This window comes from Castor canadensis, chromosome 14, assembly GCF_047511655.1.
Source record: "Castor canadensis chromosome 14, mCasCan1.hap1v2, whole genome shotgun sequence".
NCBI lineage: Eukaryota > Metazoa > Chordata > Mammalia > Rodentia > Castoridae > Castor > Castor canadensis.
The window spans coordinates 49,593,386-49,610,514 of record NC_133399.1 but is presented as its reverse complement, the minus strand read 5'-3'; the positions used below and the strand labels follow the sequence as shown (position 1 = coordinate 49,610,514).

At 59.2% G+C, this 17,129-nt stretch overlaps 2 protein-coding genes across 7 annotated transcripts; one reads left to right on the top strand and one right to left on the bottom strand.

Moving 5' to 3' along the window:
- Nucleotides 1–2,882: 2,882 nt before the first annotated feature.
- Atp5f1d (ATP synthase F1 subunit delta) lies at nt 2,883–5,262 on the bottom strand. 2 transcript variants are annotated; one of them, XM_020170731.2, is made up of 5 exons: nt 5,007–5,262; nt 4,208–4,361; nt 3,506–3,594; nt 3,241–3,366; nt 2,883–3,009 (listed from the first exon to the last, which is right to left on the bottom strand). In XM_020170731.2, exons 1-4 carry the CDS (start codon nt 5,145–5,147, stop codon nt 3,244–3,246), a joined length of 507 nt encoding a protein of 168 aa, XP_020026320.1. In that variant the 5' UTR covers nt 5,148–5,262; the 3' UTR covers nt 2,883–3,009; nt 3,241–3,243. The 2 variants fall into 2 exon arrangements, with proteins under 2 accessions (XP_020026320.1, XP_020026319.1); XM_020170730.2 differs by having other exon boundaries at nt 2,883–2,966; nt 5,007–5,260.
- A 2,828-nt stretch (nt 5,263–8,090) lies between these two features.
- Cbarp (CACN subunit beta associated regulatory protein) lies at nt 8,091–16,885 on the top strand. Of its 5 annotated transcripts, XM_074054515.1 has the most exons (11): nt 8,091–8,334; nt 9,953–10,049; nt 10,133–10,272; nt 10,394–10,458; nt 10,632–10,662; nt 10,899–10,976; nt 11,175–11,346; nt 11,529–11,669; nt 12,196–12,406; nt 13,806–13,986; nt 14,828–16,885. In XM_074054515.1, the coding sequence occupies exons 2-11, from the start codon at nt 9,960–9,962 to the stop codon at nt 15,798–15,800; spliced, it is 2,082 nt and encodes a 693-aa protein (XP_073910616.1). In that variant the 5' UTR covers nt 8,091–8,334; nt 9,953–9,959; the 3' UTR covers nt 15,801–16,885. The 5 variants fall into 5 exon arrangements, with proteins under 5 accessions (XP_073910616.1, XP_020026322.1, XP_073910615.1 ...); XM_020170733.2 differs by lacking the exon at nt 10,632–10,662 and having other exon boundaries at nt 8,092–8,334; nt 10,832–10,976; XM_074054514.1 differs by lacking the exons at nt 8,091–8,334; nt 10,632–10,662 and adding an exon at nt 8,462–8,606 and having other exon boundaries at nt 10,832–10,976.
- The last annotated feature ends 244 nt before the right edge of the window (nt 16,886–17,129 follow it).

The window sequence follows — 17,129 nt, the reverse complement described above, 5'->3', positions numbered from 1 at the left end:
GGGGCCAGGCGGGCGGTGACGCAGCTGGCCCCCGCCTCTGCCTGCTGGCCTGGGCCCTGTCATCTCCGGACTCCCAGCCTCCTGCTCCGCTCCGTAAGGGGGAGAGCTCCCCTTGGGTGTCACTGGGCCAGGATCCACCGGCTTCGCCCTGGACTCGGGCGCACCCCAGATTAGGTCTCAGATCTTCTAGTTGAGTCCCTTGCCGCGCCCCCTTTCCTGCCAGCTGGGCCCAGTGCTTTACACCTAGGAGCTCCCGTAGGGTGGACGAGAAGGAGGGACCTGAGTCAGCTGCTGTAGTCCAGGAAAACAGGCCAGAGTCATCTGCCAGGCAGTGGGGTGCCCCAGCCAGCCGCCTAACAGCCTGGCCTCCTGCATCCCTAAACGGTGACCTCAGAGGGCATTTCTGGAGCGATTAAGCCAGCGCCGGCAGGACTGGAGCCCAGCCAGTCACCACCCGTTGTGCTGTGTAACCTGGGGAAGGAACTGCCACTCTCAGTCAGTTTCTACAGGCTGGCCAGGCACTGAAACCAGAGAATCAATCAGAGCGCACTCAAGAGCCACTGGTATGTAGAGGGCAGGGGATGTCTGCACACATGCTGGTCCTCCACCTTTTAACCCACTCTGGACCACGAAACTGGCCATGTAACTAGTAAGATCAGAACCTTGTGCCTGGCTCTGGCTTTCTGAGGGTGACCCTGGTTGGGCATAGGTACCTCTGTCCTGTCTCTACCCAGAGTAGGGGAACCCTGGGGCCACCTCCACCTCCTGTCCACTTATCTGGTTCCCAGCCTTTATCTGGTCTGACTACCTCCACCCCCACCTTTGCCCAGGACGCCTCTCCCACAGCTGTTCCTTTCCAGGTCTCCTTCCAGCTCCCACCCTACACTCCCTGCAGCCTCTGGGTCCCCACCCTGAATCAGGTGCACCCAGACACTCCCAGTCCCCCAAGATTAGTGTCAGGCCAGAGGGAGAGCTCAGAGAGCACTTGGAAGGAGGTCCCAGGGGCCAGGATTTGAGGAATGAATAGGAGTTTGTCACGCAGAGGATGGTGCTCTAGGAAGTGGCAACACTGGGAATTGTAGGAGCTCAAGAGTTGGAAATGTGGCTCAAGTGGTAGAGCACTTGCCTAGGAAGCACAAAGCCCCGAATTCAAACCCCAGTACCACCAAAAAAAATTTTTTTGAGGCTTGTAAGAGCCAAAGAATGGGACCAAATTCAAAGTAGGAGAGACAGTGTTGGGCTGGGAGGCCAGCTGAGGAGCCTCGGGCCAGGTGTGGCCTGCTTCCAGAGGTCACAGTGATGGCAGAGGGAGCTGTGAGTGAGTCCATGACCGGCTCCCACTTGCTAGGCTGGGGTTGCTGTAGAGTGGCCAAGCCACCTGGATGCTGTGGTCCCTTGGGAACAAGTTGGTTGGCTTCTCGAAAATAAAAAGTCCTGAAACATCTGTTTCACAGCTTTTTTCCTATGTGCTGTCCCTGTCCTCAAGTGTTTCATTCCCAGATGAGTAGAAACCCAGAGACACAGGAAAAGGACAAGGCCCTTGTGATGCCCTCCCCACTACCCCAGGCCCAGGACCTAAGCTCAAAGAAAGTCTTGACCCTGCATGCCTGGCCTGGCCAGCACCAGCACTGCCCCATCCCTGAGGCCTGGCTCCAAAGCTTATACCTCCCTCCGGAGTGGCCTAACTATGCCACTGTGAAGTAGGGACAAGGGTTCCCTGTTGCTGAGTGTGCTAGATTTGGCTAGGCACAGGCAGCTCAGTGGCAGATGCCTCCTGTTGGGCTGCTGCCAAGGCCAGCTGTGTCCTTGGTCTTATTTATAGTGTTTCAGTGGCCTGGCCAGGAAGGCTGTATACCTGGGACTCTGTGGCTGGCACACCTTCTCTGGGCCAGGGCTCCTAGGGAAATGAGGGGCTGGCTGCCTTCCTTCAGGCTCCACAATAACAGGACCTGGATGGGGGCTCAGGGCTGCTGACAGTCTGCTGACTGGGGACACCTCCAACACATTCCCATCCAGATCCAGCATGTGGCCATGGGGAGTCACCAGCACGAGGCTGTGACAAAGGGACTGCCCTTTAGTGTTCATAGGCCACACACATGCCTCGGGGGTGGCCACCAAGTTGCTGCCCTGGCTCCAGTGATGAGCAGTGCAGATGGCAGGGCCTGTACTTCATACACATACTCACTCTCCTAGAATCCCCTCCCTTCCTCACTGGGGCAGGACAGGCAGGGGAGGGGCAAAGACCCCACCCTGCAAGCTACGGCAGTGCTTGGTGCCCCCAGGATTAGAGGGGGTGGGATAGGTGCCCAGACAGGACAGTGCCAAGGCCACCCTCTCCTGGGCCCACCCCACACCATCTGGTGCCAGACAGGGGATTGGGTGCCCCTGGAGGTGCCAACACCACTAGGGATTGGGCAGCTGGCCAGGCTGGGGCCACCCACAGCTGGGGCGTGCCCAGGGTGGGGCTTCTATGGGAGGAGATGGGGACCGCCTCTTCCCAGGGCCAACTGAGGCGGGCCAGGGGCCACTGCAGGGGTGGTTTGGTATTGCCTGAGGTTATGGCACTGAGCCTGCAGATCCAGAACCTGGCAGAGGCCCCAGGGGCGTGTCCCACAGCCCAAGCCTCTAGCTACAGCCATCCCACCCCTGCGGTGAAGGCCAGGACCTTGCCCACCCCACCCTGCCCAGCAGGCTGTGCCCTCAGTCACACCTCATAGCCCACCTGCAGCTCCTGGCCTGCTAACTGAATTTGTCCACAGGACCCAGCCTCACTAGACCCAAAAGATTGATTTCACAGGAGAAGGGACACAAAAGAATCACAGAGGTGGGGGAGGATCTGGACCCCACTGTCCAGAGAGGAGTGAGGACACGAATGCACACAATCAGATTCCTGGTTTTTAATAATTGGGGGTGAGGGTGGAGCAGGTCTTCCATACATGTGGCTCTGGAGCTGGAGGTTGGCAGCTCTGCAGGGACACAGGGTAGGGGAGCCCATCAGATTGGAGAAACCTTAGGAGAGGAGTCCCATCAAATCAGTGGAAGCTACTAAGAAGTCAGTTTCCCCAGTTCAAAGGCCAAGCCTGAAAGCCATGGGAAATGGTGTTGCACTGCCTCCTGGTGGCCTCTTCAGCAAGCACAGCCCCACCAAGAGGAGGATACCTCAACCCCACACAGCACAGGGAACTGATTCTATCTGCCTGGCCCTCAGCTTCAGTTTCCCTGCTGGTAACAAGCACTCACCGCCTACTCAAGGGCCTTCACCAGGGCCTCATTGGCTTCGATACGGATTTGAATCTCTGCCTTAGCAGCCTCATCTGCAGCCCCAGACAGCTCCGACTGCGCCTTCTCCAGGTTAGCCCTGGCAGCCTACAGGGAGTGGGCACCAGGTGAGAGCAGAGCGGGGCTCAGCCCAGCACCTGCCCTTCCACTGGGTTCCCTCCCAGTAATCAGGGAATTCTCAGACAGCTCCTGCCAGCCTTGCAGACTGTTTCCCCCACACACTCACCCCCAGGTCCAGCATGTCCAGGGTCACAGCCTCTTCTGCCAGTAACTGTACCGATGAATCAGCATTCACTGTGATGGAGCCACTGCTCACTACAGGGGAGAGAACAGCAAGGAAGGTCTGAGTCTGCCACATCCCCAGCATGTCTGAGCAGCAGCCTCAGACTACCTCAGCTTGCAGCTACACTAATTCTGAAGTCTGTGTCCTAAAGGTGCTAACACCCACTAGACCAAAATAGCACCACAGGACTGACCCTAGGGCCCAGCACATACAGTGACTGAAGAGACACCTCAAGAAAGGACAGGGGAGTGGAGAGAGGCCTAAGGACAGCCATCGAGCATCTGCTGAAGACGGAGCCCCTCGGGTAAGCCTGGGATGTGACAACCTGAGGCTAAGTTGGAATCCCAGTTCTACTGGTTGAGACCCAGGTGCTGGAGAAGGGCCTTCTCAGACTGACTCCATCCTAGACAAATTCTGAATGACCACTCCTCCTGATGCCATCCTTTTCTTCCTAGCCCCGTGGCCCCCCACCCTGACCTGTCCCAGGTGGTCAAGCTGGCTGGGTGTGGGGTCAGTTCTGTGTCCCAGGTAACCACACAAGTGTCCAGCCCTGAGCTGCTTTCAACTGTAAGCTTCATCTTTTTCAAAGCTTCAGCTGAGACCCAGCCTACCCTATGAGAACAAGAGGTCCCCTGTGACACTGACCAAAGTACTTAGTGGTGGTGCCATCTTCAGCGTGGACCACAACCAGCCCAGGCCGCAGGACCTGCAGAGTGGGCACATGGGCCGCCAGGATACCAAAGGCTCCAGTGAGTGTGGGCACGTCCACCTGCCGGACGTTGGCACCATTGAAGAACACCTGGAGAAGGTAGCATGAAGAATCACGTTGCTGCTAGCCAGCTTCAACCACCAGCCACTGGGACTTGGGTCTTTCCTGCTGTGAAATGGGTCCTGTTGGGAGGACACAAAGCACTGGCTTTGCTTTTGAAGCAGTTGTTGCCTCGCTTTGATAACATGTAAAATGCCAGGACACTGAACCACCCAGGCCCTTCCTTCCCCAGAGAGATGCCAAGAAGGCTCAACGTAGGGACTGGAGAGCCATCCAGGAGGGACATATCTAGGGAGCTGCCCAGGACAAGGAGCAACGCACGGCCTCAGCGCAAGTCTGGTCCTTAGGCTCGATTCTGGCTGGTGGGAAGACAGGGGAAGGTGCAGGGTCCAGCGACCCCACCGGCTGCAGAGTCAGCCTCCAGACCGCACAGGGCCGAGCGCGGATCCGGGAAAAAGGTGTGGGGGGGGCGGGGGGGGGGTCAGGTACCAAACCATAACGAAAAAACCCAGGTGTAGATGCCGGTCCACCAACCCCGCGAGGAGGGGGGATCTCAGCTTGTAAAAGCTTGGTGCGCAGGTCCGGGGCGGACGACCTGGGGGCGAGAGCAATGGGTTTCCAGCCGATGGGGTTGGGACGCGGCGAGGCCAGAGCGGCGGCCGCGCTGGGTCAGACCTGCGTGGGAGAGGCGAAGGTGAAGGACATCTGGCCGGGTCCGGCGGCAGGAGCCGGGGAGGCAGCAGCCTCGGCATAGGCGCGTGCCTGGCGCACGAGGCGGCCCAGTTCCAGGCGGCGGAGCAGTGCGGCGGGCAACATGGTGGCGGCGGCGACAGACAGAGGATTTCGGCAGGCGGACAGTAGATTCCGGCCGCACAGAGGCCTTGAGGACGAGGACGACGGCACGCTGGGGCTTCTGGGAAGTGCAGTCCTGGAAAGTGCGCACGCGCGCACTACGACTCCCGGCGGGCCGTGCGCGACGTCGAGGACGAGACTCCCGAGCCCGCTGCATTTTGGGGTTGTAGTTTCCTTCCGTCCCCAGGCGAGCCTGGCAGGATCCGTGGGACGAGGACAGACGGTTCTGCACCAGGGGGTGGGGGGAACAGACACTTGCGTGCAGGAGGGGACACTTGAGCTTCTAGATTGCTGCGGGGCGCTCACTGGATGCCAGATATTGCAGGGACTTCTGCGATGCAGGAGTCCTGGTCTGGAATGCGAAAAGAATCGTTTAGCAAGCATTAGAGGTTATAAATAATCACATCTGTAGTGTGTCAGGTGACAAGTGCTAAAATAAACGTATAACACAGGCTGAATAAAGGGCGGCCTAGGACAACAGCCAAGATTGCAGCTGGATACGCAGCTGTTTGGGAAACAGCATCACAAGATGGGCACGGATCAGGAAAGCTGCCGACTGGCGGGAGCTGCGCCGGTAGAGGGCGTCTGGCGCCTGAATATGTGTTTGCGCCCTCCAATACCCCACCCCACTCCCTCCGCCCCCGCGCGCTGCTGACGCAGGAGCGCGTGCGCGGGCGGCTGGCGCCGGGGGTGGGGGTGGGGGGGCCGGGCCTGTGGCGTCAGCAATGCCCGCGCAGCCTCGCTTGTGGCCATGACGTCACCGTCCCGCCCCCGCGTTCACTCATATCTGCAACCGGGGTTGGGCTCTGGAACCCCTACCCCTTTGGAGTCCAGGAAAATGCGGGGTCTGGTCTGGTGGGAGGTGGGGCTCACACTGGGACGTGCCTTGTCTGAATAGAGGGCTGGCCCCCACGACTCCAGGTAGTAGTAGAGGGGCTTGGTCACACTTGAGCCAGGTTTTGGGCCCATGGCTAGGCTGTATCTAATCAGACCAGGTGGCTCTGCGGTGGGGGAGTCTTGACACCTCCCGTGGCTCCCCACACCGTGGAGCCTGTGCCCTAGCTCCTGTAAGGGTTCAACCCTCTGTGGTGGTTATTGACCCTAGATTCCAAAATATGCACAGCTGCAGTACTCACATTGGAGGCCCCAGGCCACCGATGTGGGGACACTTTGGACGTCAGTCCCAGTAACCTGGACATTGTAAGACCCTGGGGGAAGATGCAATGGGAAGCTCTATTCCCGTCCCTAGGTGTGCCCTGTGCACATGCCCAAACTCCTGGACCGAGAGCTGGTATCCACCTGCTACTCCACATAGCAGGGATACTTAATGGAATCCTCAAAGGAACATTTTTATTTCTCTTCAATCTCCATGAGGATAGCATGGTTACCCAGGGTCCCCACCTGGGATGATATGGGAATTTCAACCCTGTCCACCCAGCGGTAGCCATCATGGCCACCATCTCTGGCCTGGATGACCCCATCCTCTCCCTGATTCACTATAGGTAGGAGAGTCTCTTTTTAAAAAGCTGAAACCTAGGGCTGGTGGAGTGGTTCAGGAGGTAGAGCACCTCCCTAGTGAGTGTGAAGCCCTGAGTTCAAACCCAGTACCATCAAAACAAAAATATAAAATAAAAAGCTGAAACCTAGCCAGGTGCCACTAGCCCATTCCTGTAATCCTAGCTACTCAGAAGGCCAAGATTAGGAGGATCAACTTGAAGTCAGTCCCAGGCAAAGAGTTCAAAAAACCCTATCTCAGAAATAAAAACACAAAACAGGGCTGGTGAAGTGGATCGAGTGGTAGAGTGCCTGCCTATCAAGCCTGAGGTTCTGAGTTCAAACCCCAGGGCTGTCAAAAAAAAAAAAAAAAACAATAATTAAAAAAAAAAAACAAAACAATTAAAAAACCCCAGAAACCTGACCATCTCATTTCCCTACTGGAAACCACATCACAGTATCCTGTTCTGTTTTCTGCAAACACATTTTCCTACTTCGGACCCTTTGCCCATGTAGCTCCAGCTGCCCTGAACACTCACTCATTTGTCTGCCTGTCAACAAGCATATGTTCATTTCCTCCTGTGTGCAGGCCCAGTGCTGATCTTGGGGCCCAGTTGTAAAACAGTTCCTGCCCTGCCTGCCTAGCAAGCATGCAGCCCCGAGTTCAAATTCCAGTACTGTCAAAAAAAAAAGTTCCTTCTCCTTGGAGCTCACAGTGTAATGGGGCCAGACAACACACAGGGGGCAAGTCAGATGCTTGGCTTTGACTGTAGGGCCACACAGAGAGGTAAGCAGAAGTGGGTGGCAGTTGCTGTGTTAGCAAAGGTAGCCGAAGAGGTGGATTCTGGGCTAGGGTGTTGCTCAAAAGTGGAGCACGCTCTGAGCATGGGACAGGCCCTGGATTCCATTCCCAGCACCAAAAGAAAAAAAAGGGTGTTGGCTCCAAGTGGGGTTTCTACCCTGTAGGCACTCTGAGAACAGCGGAGGGACAGAGTAAATTTAAAGGGGAGTATGGTGAACCCTTGACAGTACTACAGGTGATCTGCATAGTATCTAGATCCCCTGGCCAGTACAACCCTGGGGACCCACAGAAGGGTGTGTGGGGGAGGGAAGCACTTCCCATACTTCTAGGGAAGAAGCAAAAAAGGAGTGTGCGCCCCAGGACTTCAGCGCCTTGATGTATCTCCGACGAGGGGAATTCAAGTGCCTGCAGACACTGGCTGTGTTGCAGGAGACCAGAGGGCTAGGAAGGTGAGTCCTGCAGCGGTGCTGGGGGCGGGGACTCTGCCGCCACCGGAGGGGGCGGCTATGCGTGTGCAGGGGGGGGCACCCGGGAGCGCAGGCTCCGCCCCACGCCCCCACCGGAAGGGAAGGGGAGGCGGTGGCCAGCGCAGAACGAGCCAGACGCGGCGGTGAGAGCGGCGGGGGTGGTCGGCTGGGGACCGGGCGATACCGGGCGCACCGAACGGGCGCGCCGCCAACGCGATCACGTGCGCGGCCCCTCCTCTCGCGCGGGCCTCCCCCGCGCGCCGCGCTCTCCATTCATAAATTCTCCGTCTGCTCCGCTGCCACCGGGCGCCGGAGCCAGCCGGGAACGCCGCGTAGCCGCTGCCACCCGCCCGTCCACCGCCCATGGGCCGCACGCCCCAGCGCTGAGGTAGGCGCGGCGGGCCCGGGCGCACGGAGCAGGGGTGGGGAGCGGGCGGGCCTCTCGCAGCCGTCGATGGCGGCCAGGTCCGGGGACCGCCCTGACCGCGGACCACCGTCCTTCCCTGTAAGGTTGTGCGTAGCCAGAGGACACGGAGCGGAGCAGCCGCGCGGGCCTGGGGGCGGTCTGCGCCGCTCTGCACCGCTCTGCACCCCGCTAGCAGTCCAGCAGCCGGGGGAGGGACCCCCGCCCACGCCCTTCCCCGGCCTCAGTTTACCCCGGTGAGAGAATGGCGCTTTGGTCTCCGGTTTAGTCCTGGGTCGAGATGAGCTTGTCATTGGGTACCTTGTATCCTTCTCCCCACCTCCGGGCCTGCTCGAGGTCGCGCGGGCCTCCCGTGGGGCCCTCCACTCTGGGCTTCTGTCTCCGCCCACATCCATGAGTCCACCTCTCCTGCCCTTCCTTTCCATCCATCTTCCCAGTCTTCTCCAGTCACCATCCCTACGCCTCTGCCCCAGCCTGAACTAATTTCTCGACCTACATATAAGCCCCAGCCAGCCTCTTACCCGAGCGCTGAGGACACCTAACCTCCTGGGGAACCTTTCCTTTCTTTGAGCATCAGTTTTCCCCACCATCCAGCTCCAAAGGGGCTGGCAACTCCAGAGCCTGCGCTCTCTTCTTCCTTAGGGGACAGGGCCCTCGCGCGCTTACACACACGCAGCCAACTTGGGGCTAGTGGCTAGAGCAGCCCTACCCTTGGTTCCTGAGACTCCAGGGTCTTTCTTGCCCTGGCATGGGTCAGGTGCAATTTTCAGCAGCTTTTCTGAGTGCTGAGTTCCTGCCCCAGCCTCAGTTTCCCCCAAAGTCGAGGCAGCCATCGAGGCCCACTGGCTTGGGCCTGGGCGGGCAGCGGGCGGGAGGAGCAGCCATCTTGTCAGCAGCTTGGGGCGCCCCTGCAGGCGGCCTCTCCCCCCCCCCCCCGCCCTCTCCCCGCCTCCCTCTGCCTGGCAACCCGCCCCCCCAGTGCGGCCTGCTCGCCGTCGCCATGGGAACCAGATTCCTCGGGGCAGGAACAGATGCGCCTCCTTTGTCCTTTCCACTCCCACCAGCGTGGGCACAGAGAGACCTTTACCTCCCGAATCGTGACTTGGATGTTACTGGCGTAGCCCTCCCGCTCTGGATGCATCCCCCCCATCCCCCCCCGCGCCCCAATTGAGGCTCCTGAAGGATTGGGGTAGCCCTTCTTTCTCCATGATGGAGCCAAAGGGGTACATGGGGTCTCCTGCTCCCCATTCCTCCAAGCCTCGCCTTCCTTTTCTTGGGCAGGGCTCCTGGCCCACGCAACCTTGCTAGGCCGGCCACACCAGCCTGGGAGGTGGTTGTGATGTGTACACACATATGCACTGCCACCTTTTTAGTGGTAAAGATGGCAAAATGGAGGTCCCGGGAGAAAAGCCCCCAGGCCAGGCCTACCAGGTGCTCATGCTGCAGAGCTCAGCCCCTCCTGTCCATGAGTCACCACTGGTGTGGGCTGCTGCTCCTGGAAGGAAAGAATGGGGCTTATTTCCAGGCAAGCCTATGGGAAGGGCCCACAATGCTGGAGATAAACAGGCCTTGTCCTCTCCAGCCTCAAGATGCAGCCCACGGCCACCATGGCCTCAGCCGCCACCACCACTGCCACCATTGCCCTGACGACGTGGGACAATGCCACCAGCCGCCCCACGGTGAGTGACTAGGGGGATGGTTTGTGAGTGGGAAGTCAGCCCAGCTGTGGGAGATCCTGACCCTCTCTTTGTCCCCTCCACAGTCCGAGCCAGATCCCATCTTGGACAACTATGTGCTTCTGGTGGTGGTGATGTCGTTGTTTGTCGGGGGCACCCTGGTGGTGCTGTCCGGTGTTCTGCTGCTGTGTAAACGCTGCTGGGAGGTCCATCAGCGCTTCAACAGGTACTCCCCCACACCCCCACCTCAGACCTGGAACCAGACAGGGGGCAGGGGGCAGGGTCTCTGAGCATGGGGTTTTGGATATGCTTAGGTTCCATACCACTCAAATTCTATCCCTCTCTAGGGCCATGGAAGAAGCAGAGAAGACCACTACCACCTACCTGGACAACGGCACCCACCCAGCCCAAGGTGAGTGGCCCACCCAGCTCCACCACCCCGTCCGTCCATTTGTCCGTCCACCTGCCTACCCCTCAGCCACCCACCTGCCCCCTCGGGCCGCCTGACCGTCTGTGTCTGTCTGTCTCCCCCACCAGACTGGGCGCAGCTCGATTCCGACTCATCTCTGTTTCCTTAACGCCCAGGCGTAGGTGCGCACAGGCGCGTGCTGAGCGAGTGAGTGTGTGAGCGGATGAGCGAGTGCCCGCCGCCCTGCCCGCCCGCCGCCCGCCCTGTCCTGCGGTCACTCGGCCCCGCGCCCCTCCCTGTCCCTCCCTGCCCAGCGGTCTGCCCAGGACGGAGCGTGGCCCACCCGGGGCCCACCCTCTCTTGGCTCTCCTCGCAGACCCCGACTTCAGGGGGGAGGACACCGAGGGCCAGGACACAGAGACTGAGCGCTTCCTGTCCACCAGCTCCACTGGTCGCCGGGTCTCCTTCAACGAGGCTGCCCTCTTTGAACAGAGCCGGAAAACACAGGACAAGGGCCGCCGGTGAGGGGGTGTGGCACTGGGCTGCCGTCCAGGGGACATGGCTACTCCATGGTAAAGGCTGGGGCTGAGGGTATGTTCCTTGAGAACTTAGACGCCTGTATCCAGCAGGGTGGACAGCAGAGAGCAGGGATCAAACTAGGAGATCCTGTTGTAGAGTCAGAGATTATGGTGTGCTGATAGGTGTACCTGTGCTTACAGGTACACCCTGACAGAGGGGGACTTCCACCATCTCAAGAATGCCCGCCTCACTCATCTCCACCTGCCACCCCTCAAGATTGTCACCATCCATGAGTGTGATGCTGGTGAGGCTAGCTCAGCTGCCACACCTCACCCTGCTACCACTTCCAAGGACAGCCTGGCCATTTTCCAGGTGAGGGCTAGGGCTGGCAAGCAGCCAGCTTGGTGGGTGGGTGGCTGTGGATTGGGTGGGCTGGTGGGAGTCCTGGCTAGGGGGTGGCTGGTGGCCAGAAGGCTGAGCCAAGCATGTCCCCCTCACCCACCCGTGCTCTTTGACCTGTCACTGCTTCCTCCCCCACCGGCTCTGTCCCACAGCCCCCGGGGAAGGCCCTCACTGGCCGCTCCGTGGGCCCCAGCTCCGCCCTGCCAGGTGATCCCTACAACTCAGCTGTGGGCACCACTGACTTCTCGGAACTCAGCCCCTCAACATCCAGCGACTCTGGGGAAGGCACCTCGGTGAGGGCTCCCCTGAGCTCCCCCAGGATGTCTAAAGGTGGGGGGGCCCTTCTCCCTGCTCCCCCTCCAAAATGGAGGTCAGCTTATGCTTTCCACCTGCCATGGCCCTCCTTGTCTTGTCCTTGCACAAGGTATGTGATGTGTGTTCACACTTGGAAGGGCTACCCCAGGCTCTCACCATATATCATTCTAAGCTGTTGGAGCACGCATGGCCAGTGTCCACTCTCTCAGCCTAAGGAAGAGAGCTCCTGGACATAGCCCTTGGGAGCCCTGCTTTTCATTCTCAGTCTCCTCTGCCCAGGAAGAGGCAGGGCCCAGGAGAGCAGAGTTGGCCTGAGGGAGGCAGGGTGGGTGTTAGAGGGAGGAGGCCTCAGCTCCAAGACCCTCCCCAACCCCCACCCGGAGCAGGTCTTACACATCTGTCTTAGCAGTGGGTCAGTGTGTTGGAACTCCCAGCAACCTGCTGGGGCCAGCCCACAGGCCAAGGAAGGGACTGTGCCTGAGAGTCAACCCTGTTCTCTCCCAGTTGGATGTGGGTGCCAGGGGTGCCAAGGCTGGTGGTCCCGGGGCTACAGTGGTGCCTGGAGAGACAGGCACAGGCTCTGGGGGGGGCACCGTGCTGCAGTTCTTCACCCGATTACGCCGCCATGCCAGCTTGGATGGCGCCAGCCCCTACTTCAAAGTCAAGAAATGGAAGCTGGAGCCCAGCCAGCGGGCGTCCAGTCTGGATACGAGAGGTAAGTCATGGCCCCTGGTGGGTGGCAAGGGGGCATGGTGTTGGCCACCAGGTGCTGCCCATGGGCAGCCACAAGGTGGGAGACTGCAGCCGGGAGGGGCCAGCATTCCAAGGACCACTGCCTGACCAGCAGCACTGTGGGCCTTGAAGTTGCTCAGGAGAACACAGGGCCTGCATTTCTTTGTTGGGACCTATGTCTCATGCACTCTGGTTGCATTTACACTGCTTGATCACAGGAATTTGGTGGTGGGGTCTCTATCATGTGCACTGGGCCATGTGCCTAGGTCCTGAGTCACTGGCATGTCAGGGGCCCATGCCTCATCTCCCTCCAAGGGTAACCTTGGCCAAGACATTTTGCCTGTCTATGCTTGACTCTTCTGCTAGGAAGCACTGGGGCTGGCCTAAGCTAGGGATTGGTAAATGTTTTCTATAATGCTGCGGACAGTAATATTTTTGGATTTTGTGGCCAGATTCATAGATCAACTACTCAGTGTTGCTATTGTAGATAGGAAATGCTTCTAGATAGTACGTAAATAAATAAGTGAGTGTGGCTAGTAGAGGGCTGACTTGGCTGGCAGGCGGTAGCCTGCCTACCCCTGGATACAGGGCTAGACAAGCAGCAGTTACAATCACTGCTCAAGGGACCTTAGCAGATTACAGTAGCCCCGACAGTAAGCCTAGAAACCTGCTACCCTGTGGAGGAGGTGGTGGCAGATCATATAGGACATAGGAAAGGGGTTTGGGTGTCAGAGAATACCTGATGGGTGACAGTGAGCACCCACTTGGACTGGTTCAAGTCATTGCCAGGGAGGGAGCAAGACCCCTGCCATAGCCCAGAGAGGCTCCTGGCTGGGGAAGAGGCCATCAGTTGTCCTGTTCCTGCAGGTTCTGAGATGGAGCCTCGTTTCCTGAGGTTGATTATAGTCACAGTTAGCTACAAAGGCCCAGAACCTGTTTGCTGGGTGGCTGCCCTTCCCACCTCAAAGCCTGCTGGCTCTGAGGGGTAGTGGTGGTATTGGACCATGGGTAGGGATGGGGCACCCCCTCTCCCCCTGCCTAATTCCCCAGGCTAGGGTGCAGCATGTATAAGGTACCTCTCTGCCTCACCTCCCAGCCCCCACCAGCTTGGCCCTGACTCTCCCACATATTCCACTTCCACACTTTGAACTAAGCTGTCCTTTCCCAGGGCTACATGTCTGGCCAGAGCTGCTCTGGGCACTACCACCAGCTGAGACCTTTGAACTCATTCCTGCTCTTTAGCCTTGGGTTGGCTGCCTCAGTGTCCTTACCTGTACTTCAGCATCCACACCCATCCAGTCCTGGGAACAGCCAGAGGACTGAATGTACAGAGGTGTGTGGGAGATGGAGTGCATCAGGCTGACACAACTTCCTCTGTATAGGTTCCCCAAAGAGGCACCACTTCCAGCGGCAGCGGGCAGCCAGTGAGAGCATGGAGCAGCAGGGGGATGTCCCTCCCACAGACTTCATCCAGTACATTACTCGTGCAGGCGATGCAGTGGCCTTCCCTCCCCCCTGCCCCTTTCTGGCCAGCCCCACCAGCCCGCCCCCCGCTCTCGGCAGGTATTTTTCAGTAGATAGAGGTGCTAGGGGTGGGCCTGTGGGCCCCTGCCCTGCTCCATCCCCCCTAGGTGGCCCAGGGAGCACCCTTCTGGCCCTGTGGACACACTCTCGCATCCCCCAGGCAGCTTCGTGGGAGCTGTCAGCTCTCCTGCAAGGACCAGAGAAGGAGGGAAGCAGGGAGACACTGGGTAAGGGTAGCTGGGCAGGCATGGCCCTGGATGATGGCCCAAGGGTCCCCAAGATGGGACGCCTGCCCAGGCAGAGCCATCATGGGCTTGTGCCCATCTTGGTGCTGCAGCTTCCAGGCAGTCTGAGGCATGAAGGGCACCTTGGTGGTCCCAGACCCTCTCCCACCTGCCCACACTCCTTAGGGATGGGGAGTCCCGTCTCAGAAACAGCTGTGACCACGTCAGCCAGGAGCAGCCCCTTCCCAGCCCAAAGACACTGTCCTGAAGCTCTGGTCCAAACCAACTGGATGAGAGCCTGGATGAGGAATGCAGTAAGGGGCCAGCCAAACTTGGGCAGCTCCTGTCTGGGCAGGTGACTTAACTCACCCACAGTGGATGGGTGAGGAGTAGGGCTAAACTGGACTCATTGTGTCCTAGACCATCCCACTTAGCCTTCCTATCTGCCAAGAGGTTAGGAGGAGGGAGATGTCGTTGAGTGCAGCCAGCCTTTGTACCATTGTAGGTGCTGGGGACCTGCAATGGCAAGGGGCTGATAAGCAGGTGCCAGGCACTGTGTAAAGCCCAGTCTCAAGGGTCCCTGACCCAGAGGCAGGTGGGTGGCTGGCTGGGTGGGCCAGCTCTTTGGGCTCTGACCACCTTGGCCTGGATTGCAGGCTAGATGCTGCTGAGGCGGCGGGAGGAATGAGCCCTGAGTCCCCCCCAGAGCTCGGCGTCAGTGTGGGGCCTGAGCAGCAGCAGCAAAAGCAGGAATCAGATGCCACGGAGCAGGCCCAGGCCAGCTACCGTGACCTATGGAGCCTACGCGCCTCTCTAGAATTGCACGCGGCTACAGCCTCAGACCACAGCAGCAGTGGCAACGACCGCGACTCGGTGAGGAGTGGTGACAGCTCAGGGTCTGGAGGTGCAGCACCAGCTTTCCCACCTCCCTCCCCTCCTGCATCACGGCCCAAGGACGGTGAGGCGCGACGGCTGTTGCAGATGGACAGCGGCTACGCCAGCATCGAAGGCCGCGGTGCGGGTGAAGATGTCATTGAGCCACCTGTTGCACCTGCCCTGCCACGTAGCCCTCCCTGTAGCCCACGGGCTTGGCCACGCAGGCCACGCCGCGACTATAGCATCGATGAGAAAACCGATGCACTTTTCCATGAGTTCCTGCGCCATGACCCACACTTTGACGACGCACCACCTGCCGCACGCCACCGCGCACGTGCACACCCACACACACATGCACGCAAACAGTGGCAGCAGCGTGGCCGGCAGCACAGCGACCCTGGCGGTGCACGTGCAGCCCCACTCCCCGGAGCTACAGCTCAGTCCTCTGGAGCATCCCGGCCTGCACGTGCGCCCTTGCGCCGGGGTGACAGCGTCGACTGCCCACCAGACAGCCGTACACTGGCCGTTGCGGGTGATGATCCGGCCATCCCAGTCATCGAGGAGGAGCCTGGTGGCGGCGGGGTCTGTCCTGGCGCAGGCCTGTGCATTGAGCCCGCAGGGGTGCTGCTGGACAAGTTGGCAGTTGGCCTTGATGAGAGGCTCTTTCCGCCATGCCTCGTCTCTTCTGTTGCCGCAGCTCCAATGCTGGTTGTGGCTGCAGCCCCCACATCCCCCGACCACAGCCCAGCCTAATCTCTGTGCTCCCAACCCACCTCTCAGCAAGCTGCTCTGGCCTGGTTCTGGGCCTGGGCCATGGCAGGACAGACCTTGGGGCACAACAGCCTGGTGCACTATAAGGATAGGGTGGACCACAGGGCCCTTCACCCAGGTGCATGCACACAGCCCAAATACTCCTGCTGTCCCAGGTGTACAAGGTACAGCCCTGTGCTGGCCTCTGCCTCCCAGGTGTGCAAGTATACAGCCTTTTGCCAACTCCGTGCTCTCCAGGTATACACACACACTGTTCCCTCTGGGCATTTAGTGGGTCGCAATGGCATCCTCAGACATGAGGTGTAAGGACCTAGGCTCTGCTGGAGGGAGAATTAAGTTCTCTTCAGGCTTTGGAGAACATTCGATTTTTATATAGCGGCAATGGCTGTCACGTGCAGAACAAAATCTTGGGGGGCTGAGAAACAGTTCCTAAGGCTCATGCACATAGTCCCAACAGGACCTGCTGAGCCTTAAGGAGTCATGAGCAGGTGCTGGGGGTCTGCTGCCTGCCAAACCCACTGAGGCAGGGACCACAGGATTGTGGGGCACTAAGGGTTGGAGATGGGCTTGCTGACCTTAGGCCTGGAGGTTGGCTCACTGTGGATACCAAACCACCCCCCTTCCCCAGCTGTTTACCTCACCTCACCACCATGTGTGCTGCCAGTGCCCCCCTCCAAGCAATAACTGTCTGCCACCACCAATGCTGCTGCTGCTGCCGCCGCCACCGTGGCCCCTAACCAGTCCTGAAAGGAACCGCTGGGCCCTGGATGCGGCTCTTCTCTGTGTCCAACCCTGTACACCCAATGCATGTAGACGGCGCACTGTCCCTGATTTGTCCCATCCCTTCAAGCCACTGGGGTAACAAGTGTTGGAGACTTGGACAAAACTGCCCAGGTGGTAAGGCTTAAAGTTTCCCAAGTTTTATTTATTGCCAAGAGATGGGGCAGCCCTCCCCCGCAGCTGAGTGCCCGTCCCACCCCTTGAAGCTTTTTGCCCAATCTGTACTGTCCATTGATGGAGTTTCTTGTGTTTTGTTCTCTGGTTGATTATATTTACTGCATACTGTTGTTTGCTCTGGCTTTCTCTGGGGTTTCAAGACCACAGTGGCCTTGGGGGAGAAAGAATCAGGGTCTGCCAATGGCCTCTACCACGGAGCTGGGAGGCAGGGTAAAGGGAGAGGTCCATCAAGAGGGAGCCAGAGGGCCAGCTGAGCAGGATCTGGCCCTGGTTCCACCACCCACCCTAGGAAAACGTGGGGTCCCATCTGATCCCTGCATATGAAAGAACCCCCACTCCCATGCCTCCCAGCAG

Excerpts from the sequence above, each read along its gene's own strand:
- Atp5f1d (XM_020170731.2), bottom strand. The coding sequence starts at position 5,147 with ATGTTGCCCGCCGCACTGCTCCGCCGCCTGGAACTGGGCCGCCTCGTG. Across the intron at positions 4,362-5,006 it reads CCTTCGCCTCTCCCACGCAG|GTGTTCTTCAATGGTGCCAA; the intron begins GTCTGACCCAGC and ends TACCTTCTCCAG. Across the intron at positions 3,367-3,505 it reads TGGACATGCTGGACCTGGGG|GCTGCCAGGGCTAACCTGGA; the intron begins GTGAGTGTGTGG and ends CACTCCCTGTAG.
- Cbarp (XM_020170733.2), top strand. The coding sequence starts at position 9,960 with ATGCAGCCCACGGCCACCATGGCCTCAGCCGCCACCACCACTGCCACC. Across the intron at positions 10,273-10,393 it reads GTCCATCAGCGCTTCAACAG|GGCCATGGAAGAAGCAGAGA; the intron begins GTACTCCCCCAC and ends ATCCCTCTCTAG. Across the intron at positions 10,977-11,174 it reads ACACAGGACAAGGGCCGCCG|GTACACCCTGACAGAGGGGG; the intron begins GTGAGGGGGTGT and ends CTGTGCTTACAG.